This window comes from Conger conger, unplaced genomic scaffold (genome assembly GCF_963514075.1).
Source record: "Conger conger unplaced genomic scaffold, fConCon1.1 SCAFFOLD_69, whole genome shotgun sequence".
Lineage (NCBI taxonomy): Eukaryota > Metazoa > Chordata > Actinopteri > Anguilliformes > Congridae > Conger > Conger conger.
In genome coordinates this window covers 214,456-224,455 of record NW_026890384.1, presented here as the reverse complement: position 1 = coordinate 224,455, position 10,000 = coordinate 214,456, and the positions used below count along the sequence as shown (strand labels likewise).

Below are 10,000 nucleotides of genomic sequence, written 5' to 3'. Positions count from 1 at the left end.
CGCACTCGTGAAGGAAAGGCTCTCCTACCTTTGTAGTCACAATGCAGAGACAATCCATGATACTGAGGAGAAAGAGGGGTTCCTCCAGACACCCCGAGTCCCCACACCCGCCCCAACCAGCCCTCCTTCCGTCTGCCTGCCTGTCCCTGCTTTTCTCTCTCTTCCTCGCACTCCCTCTCTTCTTTTTTACCCAGGACTGACTGAAACCGACACGCTATGAGGGAGGGAGGGAGGGAGAGGGAGAGAGAGAATGCAAAGCAGGAGAGGGAGGGACAGAGAGAGAGCAAGCAAGGGAATGAGAGAGAGAGAGCGTCTTTTTTTTTCACCGGCCGGAGATTTTACCATAAAAAAGGGACACAGAAGTGAAGGAACGAGTGAATAAATGAAAGGAGAGAGGGATTGAGGAGTGAAAAAGAGGGGGGGTGAGGAAGCAGGGCTGGGGGAGAAAGGCAGAAAAACAGAGGAATGGAGAAGGGGGAAGAGAGAGAGAGAAAAGAGGTGACGAGGGTAAGGGGGGAGTCGCTCCGGAGAGAAAGAGGGAGAGAGGGAATGAGAGAACGGAGGGAGAAATGGAAGCGGAGGGGGGAGGGAGGGGTAGAGGGAGGGAGAGAGAGCGTGAATACAGCAGGATTTCGACGGGATGAGAGCGAGGGAGAGAGAGCGGTGGGGTTGCTTTGCGTGTGCGTTCTCTCAGAACACAGAATCAATCAGACCATCAGAAAACGTGATGCGGGACACAGGGAGCTGTGCTGGAAACCCCCATTTTAAAACTCACTTATCTTTTTAAAAGGGAGAGATGTAGAACGAGGAGGCAGAGAGAGAGAGAGAGAGAGAGAGTGGGGAGGTGGGCGAGCGAGTGGGTGGGTGGGGAGGGGGGGATGTCTGGTTGCCTTGGTGATAGTGGTAGTTGTTGCCGTGGCGATGGCCGTGATTGTTGCCATGTGGACGTTTCTGAGTCAGGCAAGCCTGTGCTCAGGCCAATGCTACACCTCTACCCAAAACTACAAATACACCACACCTACACCTATACCCAAAACTACAAATACACCACACCTACACCTATACCCAAAACTACAAATACACCACACCTACACCTATACCCAAAACTACAAATACACCACACCTACACCTATACCCAAAACTACAAATACACCACACCTACACCTATACCCAAAACTACAAATACACCACACCTACACCTATACCCAAAACTACAAATACACCACACCTACACCTATACCCAAAACTACAAATACACCACACCTACACCTATACCCAAAACTACAAATACACCACACCTACACCTATACCCAAAACTACAAATACACCACACCTACACCTATACCCAAAACTACAAATACACCACACCTACACCTATACCCAAAACTACAAATACACCACACCTACACCTATACCCAAAACTACAAATACACCACACCTACACCTATACCCAAAACTACAAATACACCACACCTACACCTCTACCCAAAACTACAAATACACCACACCTACACCTCTACCCAAAACTACAAATACACCACACCTACACCTATACCCAAAACTACAAATACACCACACCTACACCTATACCCAAAACTACAAATACACCACACCTACACCTATACCCAAAACTACAAATACACCACACCTACACCTATACCCAAAACTACAAATACACCACACCTACACCTATACCCAAAACTACAAATACACCACACCTACACCTATACCCAAAACTACAAATACACCACACCTACACCTCTACCCAAAACTACAAATACACCACACCTACACCTATACCCAAAACTACAAATACACCACACCTACACCTATACCCAAAACTACAAATACACCACACCTACACCTATACCCAAAACTACAAATACACCACACCTACACCTATACCCAAAACTACAAATACACCACACCTACACCTATACCCAAAACTACAAATACACCACACCTACACCTATACCCAAAACTACAAATACACCACACCTACACCTATACCCAAAACTACAAATACACCACACCTACACCTATACACACTCCCCAATCACTACTCTCACTGCTAATCACACACTCCCCAATCACCATCTTACATATCTCTCTCCCCCAGTCTCTACCATGGGCCAGTTACACACACACTTTCTCATGTTAGAGCAGTTTAGGCTGGCTGTGCGTGTGTGTGTGTGTGTGCAAGTGTAAGTAGTGAGAATGCCTGTGTGTATGAGAGTGTGTGCATGTGTCTGTGTGTGAATGTGTGTGTGTATGAGAGGGTATATGTGCAAGATTGTCTGTGTGCAAGTGTAAGTAGTGTGCAAGAGTGTATGCGAGTGTGTGCACGTGTCTTTGTGTGTGTGCGCGCATGAGAGAGTGTGTGAGTCAGTGAGGGTGTATGAGATAAAGAGAAAGAACAAGAGAGAGAGAGGGAGGGAGGTGGGGAATAATTAGTTGAGAGGAATTCTTAATTAACAAGGAATTACAGAGTGGCGGGATGAACAGTCATTATTATAGTGAATCTGCAGGTGGACAGGAAGGAAGGAGGGGGTCTGAGATCAGAGCGGAGATTGTGTGCTTGTATTTAAGGCAAGATGTGCTTCTGCAGAAAGCTGAATTGCTGTACACTGCAGCTTCCTGAGAGAGAGACAAAGGCAGCGGCTGGATGTACTATGCCTTTTAGACCGTCGGCTGTACCATTGAGCGCGTCTTGGCGGGGGTGCGTGGTTTTAATGTACGTTACATCATCACAAGTGAAAGTGGACTGAGACAACCCCCCGGCTGAGGGAAATGGTGCAGCAATAAAACGATTCCAAATGATACACTCACACTCTCACTATCACACTCACACTCACTCTCACACTCTCACACTCATTCACTCACTCACTCACTCTCTCTCTCACACTCTCACACTCACTCTCTCACACTCACTCACTCACTCACTCACTCACTCACTCACTCACTCTCTCTCTCACTCACTCACTCACTCACACTCACTCTCACTCTCACACTCACTCACTCTCTCTCTCTCTCTCTCACTCACTCACTCACACTCACTCTCACTCTCACTCTCACTCTCACACTCACTCTCACTCTCACTCTCACACTCACTCTCACACTCACTCTCACTCACTCCCCTGGGGTACAAAGTACGGGGCCGGAGCCATGAACCAACCTGCACACACACACACACTGCAAACACACATACATATACACATACATACACACACTGCTGACACACACAAACACATACACACTGCAAACACACATACATATATATACATACACACAAAGACACTGCACACACACAATAAACACACAAGACAGAAATACTGTAAGAACACACAAAAACACTCTCTCACACTCACTTTCACACACTCACACACTCACTCACTCACACACACTCACACACACACACACACACACACACACACACACACACACACACACTCTCCCCTGGGGTACAGAGGACAGGGCAGGAGCTAGGACCCAACCTGCACACACACACACACACACACACACACACACACACACACGCACACACACATGCACTCACACAACACACACTCACACTCATACTCACTCACACACACATACACACACTCACTCATACTCACTCACACACACTCACACACACAGTCTCCCCTGGGGTACGGAGGACAGGGCAGGAGCCAGGAACCAACCTGCACACACACACACACACACTCCCCTGGGGTACGGAGTACGGGGCAGGAACCAGGAACCAACCTGCACACACACACACTGCAAACACACATATATATACACATACATACACACACTGCTGACACACACAAACACATACACACTGCAAACACACATACATATATACATACACACAAAGACACTGCACACACATAAAGTACTGTGTGTTTATTGTAAGAACACACAAAAACACTCTCACACTCAATTTCACACACTCACACGCACTTGCGCACTCACACACACTCACACATGCACACACACTCACTCACACTCACACACACACACACTCACACACACCAAACACCCAAATTTGTGTGGAGCTGAACTGGAAGATGAGGCTGGCATAGCATTTCAATGCCAAGTTCTCTTTACGGAGACGACAGAGACGTGTGTGCGTTATGTCATCTTTACAGGATTACACACCCTCCCACCTGATTGGCTATCACCCGGACACAGCACTGACGAATAAACATCATCTCAAATGTTCCCATGACAACTATAACTTAGAAAGCTCTACGGTGGATCTCTGGAGCAAGAGTGAGAGATGTAACTGCAGGCACAATAGTGTGTGTGTGTGCGTGTGTATATACGTGTGAGTTTGCGAGTAGGCGTGTATGTGTGTGTGCGTGTGTATATACGTGTGAGTTTGCGAGTAGGCGTGTATGTGTGTGTGCGTGTATATATACGTGTGAGTTTGCGAGTAGGCATGTATGTGTGTGTGCGTGTATATACGTGTGAGTTTGCGAGTAGGCGTGTATGTGAGTGTGCGTGTATATATACGTGTGAGTTTGCGAGTAGGCGTGTATATGTGAGTGTGTGTAGCTATCTATGTGAGTGTGTATGTATATATGCATGTGTGTGTTGTGTATTTTTGTGTGTATACGTGTGTGTATGTGACTAGGTGTGTGTATGTGTATATGTATGTATGTGTGTATGTATGTATGTGACTAGGTGTGTGTATGTGTGTATACGTGTGTGTATGTGACTAGGTGTGTGTATGTGTGTATGTATGTATGTGACTAGGTGTGTGTATGTGTGTACACGTGTGTGTATGTGACTAGGTGTGTGTATGTGGGTATATGTGTGCGTATGTGACTAGGTGTGTGTATGTGTGTATACGTGTGTGTATGTGTGTATGTGAGTAGGTGTATGTGTGTACACGTGTGTGTGTGTGTGTGTAGGTGTATATGTATGCATGTGTGTATGTATGTATGTGACTAGGTGTGTGTATGTGTGTATGTATGTATGTGACTAGGTGTGTGTATGTGTGTACACGTGTGTGTATGTGAGTAGGTGTGTGTATGTGTGTACACGTGTGTGTGTGTGTGTAGGTGTATATGTATGCATGTGTGTATGTATGTATGTGACTAGGTGTGTGTATGTGTGTATGTATGTATGTGACTAGGTGTGTGTGTGTATACGTGTGTGTATTTGACTAGGTGTGTGTATGTGTGTACACGTGTGTGTATGTGACTAGGTGTGTGTATGTGGGTATACGTGTGTGTATGTGACTAGGTGTGTGTATGTGTGTATACGTGTGTGTATGTGACTAGGTGTGCGTATGTATGCATGTATGTGACTAGGTGTGTGTATGTGTGTAGAAGGAGGGTGTGTGTGGGGGGTGCAGTTTTAATGTATCACTGAAAATCTGTTTTAGCAGCAGAATGATAAACATGTATTAATCATCATTATTAATGAATACAGAGAGAGTGAGAGAGAGAGAGAGAGGTTTGGTTTTTGGTGATGTGAACATTCATAGCAAATGAACAGATACACTAAAACACAACCAAGATAAATGGGTGGGGGACACACAAAAACAAACACACACACAAGCAGTCACAGACGTGAAGAACCTGATAAACTGTTCAGTATAGACACACTCGCCCCGCCACACAGGAACAGCCTTAGATGAGTGCTGCCCTCTGGAGGCCAGACTGTGCGGGTGCAGGAGAACGCTGCGGTCTGCATTCATACGGCTCCGCTGTGCAGTCCTCCTTCTCCTTCACCCGTTCACACATGCTCCTGTTAACCTGCACCAGATCCAGGAATCACATCGAAACCCAACTCATCTGTTCTTGCCCTGAGGATCGCGGAGTGTTCTGTGGTTGATCTCGCCCTGAGGATGGGAGTGTTCTCTGTGACTGTTCCCTCCCAGTGCACCTCAGGGAAGCAGACTTTTCAAATCCCATCTCAACTCACCGTTTCAGTATCACCTCTCCATAGCTCCACCTTTGCCTCGTTTGTAAGGTAGTTTGTGTTTACACCTCATTCTGTACTTCCCTCTGTATCAGGTTCCATTGTATCGGTTTGCCTTTCTCTAATATACTTCACCATTTTTATTTTTCTAACCTTGTTAAGTAACATTGGGCTCTGGAATGGTGCCATATAAGCAAAGAGTATTATTATTATTATTATTATTAATATTACGGTTTACATCAAGGATGGGTGACTCCAGTCACCCAGGCTCAATCACACAGGCAGCGATGCACTCGTAAATTAGACCACAATGAAATGCTACAAGACAAGAACGTTTATCAGCTGCTGTTTCTATCACAGAATGTGGGTATAAATGATATATATGGGTATAACGGGCTAATTAAACCATTAAGAGCAGAAGATGGTCTGAAAACCAGTTACACAAAGCCTACAGAAATAGTCAGAGTATGAATTCTACATGCACCAAAAAATAAGGTTTGGGAAAAATCTAGGGGTCTTAATCAGGTTTTAGATACACTAATCATGACCCTACCCTGATAAAGATAATCAGATAAAGGCAGAACAGGACCGTTGTAGTAATCAGAGCATTGCCATAATCGGGGTAAGGTCCGAGTGTTAGGTTAGTGCGCATGTAAACGCACAGGTAGCTTTACCTGCCTCAGTATCAGGGGTTCACCTGCCTCAGTATCAGGGTCTCACAGGTCAGTAAATCTCCATTTTGTCCAGTAGCGGTTCACTTGTAAAGGGGATAGAACATAGTCTACATTCACAGGTAACGGGAGCAGCTACAGTGCAGTGAGGTTTACTTTCTAGATCACAAGGTTCTGGAACAAGAATATCACATGTAGAAGAATATTTGGTTCGTCATGAAGACTCTGGGCTCTGGATGAAGCTTCTGCTCATAAATCCAGCGCCATCATCCTGCCGGTGACCGGGGATCTGAAAAGGAAGAGGGGCAAATGGAATGTCCCTGCTCCGTCAAACGTCAGTGGGAGGCCACGTCAGTTAGACAAGATCCACAGGTCGATCACGTATACGTCAGGCTTTCAAAAATAAAATAAAAATAAAAATAAAAAACATCTGCTGAGGATGCGCTGATGTTTTCTCGCTCAAAGGAAAGATTCTCCTAAAAGGAACATTTAACAGGTTTGAATGTCCTGGAAGATGGTGGTTGATGGGTAAGGAGAATAATAAGTGATTTTAATGAGAGAGAGAGAGAGAGAGAGAGAGAGAGGACACTACCTGGACATTACCTTCGCCAATCTATCAATTACGAAATGTGTAAAAAATGTGACCACAGGGTCAAAGGTCATACGGGCTCAATCCCAGCAGGCAATGCTTCACCCTGCTGCGCACCGCAAACGAGGTAGCATCACCAGAAGACAAGCTGAACACAATCTCAGTGCAGAGGCCCAATTAGTAATAACTGTTTATTATCATTATTAACATCATACTATCACCATCATAGCTCTCCTGACGGGTTTAAAACATTGAAAGCTCTGAAAATGTGTGTGTGCCTGGAAAGTTTCGTTTGTTTTTTTTACCTCGTTAAAATGAAACAAAAACAGTCTGCTCTCTTCACACTCAAACCCCCTGCTGAGCCAGGTGCCCCAAGCACACTGTAACCACAGCAGTTTCCTCCTGCAAGTACAGTTCACCAGCAGAGAGAGGAAACCGAACCCAAACCTCCATTACGGCTCGAGAAAGAGGACCATTAAGCCAGGGATCGTCCAAATCCGGCCCTGGTTTTCTTTTTGCCTGGGTAACCAATGCTACTGATTGTCGTCACACCTGATTCCCAGGTAAAGGCAGGGTGGAACGCCAGCAGTTCTCAGACCTCGAAGATCGTGATTGGACGATCCCTGATTTAGGTGGAGCCTGGGAGAGCCAGGAGATGATTGGAGCAGGAGGAGGAGTTGCAGCCACAGGTGAATCGCCTCAGGTACGGGCCCACCTGCTCATCCCCTTACTCAACACACCAGGGTGACCTTTGACCCTCAAACCGTCCTCTACCATGCTTTCAACACTCACTCACTCACTCACTCACTCACTCACTCACTCACTCACTCACTCACTCACTCACTCACTCACTCACTCACTCACTCACTCACTCACTCACTCACTCACTCACTCACTCACTCACTCACTCACTCACTCACTCACTCACTCACTCACTCACTCACACTTCCTGGATAAAGGTGGGATTTGCTGGCGCATCATCACGCAAGCTGATTGGCCAAGACGCATCAGGTTGCACTCTCACACCGCATCCTGTGCCGGGGCTGTGTGTGTGTGTGTGTGTGTGTGTGTGTGTGTGCGCGCATGTTGAGTGTGTGTGCATGTTGAGTGCAGCAGGAGTCCAGTTAGCGGTTAATCGGGTGGAAATGTACACTTCTTTCCCAGGCCAACATCATTAAACATCATTACAATCAGACGGCGTTCACACTTCCAAAGCTGCCAACGACTTTCCCAAAACCCCAGGATTCCATGGGGCACTGCCGAAGCTCAGAGTCACTTCTTGGGAGAGGACCGTCCTTTGTAAAACTTGTAAACTGGTCTCTCAAATCCTGAAAACCAAGAACACATGAAACCGCGTCAGACACAGCCGAGTGGCGGCCATTACGGCTCAAATCAAAGTCAATCTACTCCTATACAGAACTCTATCAAACTACAGGCTGCAGATACATTCATCCCCTTCCTGGGTGCTGGGATGAGGTGTCAGAAGAGATTGGCCTCCGCAGGGGGTGTGAATGAGGTTCTGCAGTCGGGGAGGCCAGAAGGGTCTGTAAGCGAGGTTCTAGGCAAGCTCTCTGGGCCTAGGCGAGGCCTTTGGGGATAGCTCACCTCTGGATGTGCTTTTGGGGGTACCCAGGAGCTCATAGCTGGTGAACCCCACCTCTGAGGTCAGATAGGAGCAGAACTGGTCCGGTTTGAGCCGAATGCTGTGGTAGTTCTTATAGATGGTGTCCTGAAACACAACAGCCAATCAGGTACGACGTTCTCCACCCCCTCCACCCCCCCGCAAATCCCAACCTGCAAACAACAGACTCAACTTCAATGCCTTTTCTAACACACCAGTGAATCCACAAACCAGCATTAGAATGATGTCCAACAAGAGGAATTAAATACTCACTGGGTGGTTGTGCAGTTTCCCCAGGTGAGTTATTTTAGCTTTATGAGCTGAACATCACTCACAGATTAATCATACCCCCTGAAACCTGACATTCCTGTAGGTTTGTGGGTTCTCACCCCCTCCCTCCCCAACACCAACAGGAGCCAAGAAGAACCCCAACTTCAGCTGCATACATTACATAAGCCCCCCTAACACACACTCACTAACACACTCTCTAACACACTAACACACTCCCTAACACACTCCCTAACACACTAACACACTCTCTAACACACTCTCTGACACACTCTCTGACACTCTCTGACACTCTCTGACACACTCCCTAACACACTCTCTAACACACTCCCTAACACACTAACACACTCCCTAACACACTCTCTGACACACTCTCTGACACACTCTCTGACACACTCTCTGACACACTCCCTGACACACTCCCTGACACACTCTCTAACACACTCCCTAACACACTAACACACTCCCTAACACACTCTCTGACACACTCCCTAACACACTAACACACTCCCTAACACACTCTCTAACACACTAACACACTCCCTAACACACTCTCTAACACACTCCCTAACACACTCTCTAACACACTAACACACTCCCTAACACACTCCCTAACACACTCCCTAACACACTCCCTAACACATTCCCTAACACACTCCCTAACACACTCTCTAACACACTCTCTAACACACTCTCTAACACACTCTCTAACACACTCCCTAACACACTCCCTAACACACTCCCTAACACACTCCCTAACACACTCTCTAACACACTCTCTAACACACTAACACACTCTCTAACACACTCACACACTCTCTAACACACTCACACACTCTCTAACACACTCACACACTCTCTAATACACTCACACACTCTCTAACACACTCACACTCTCTAACACACTAACAC

At 46.6% G+C, this 10,000-nt stretch overlaps 1 protein-coding gene across 1 annotated transcript in view; it reads right to left on the bottom strand.

The window, feature by feature from the left end:
• Positions 1 to 7,356: 7,356 nt before the first annotated feature.
• Positions 7,357 to 10,000, bottom strand: part of LOC133120056 (7SK snRNA methylphosphate capping enzyme-like) — a 10,133-nt gene continuing 7,489 nt past the window's right edge. The window contains exons 5-6 of the mRNA XM_061230215.1: positions 8,785 to 8,908; positions 7,357 to 8,507 (exon numbers count right to left, since the gene is read on the bottom strand). Coding sequence (XP_061086199.1) covers positions 8,452 to 8,507; positions 8,785 to 8,908 — 180 coding nt within the window. The 3' untranslated portion in view covers positions 7,357 to 8,451. The remainder of the gene's footprint in view (positions 8,508 to 8,784; positions 8,909 to 10,000) is intronic.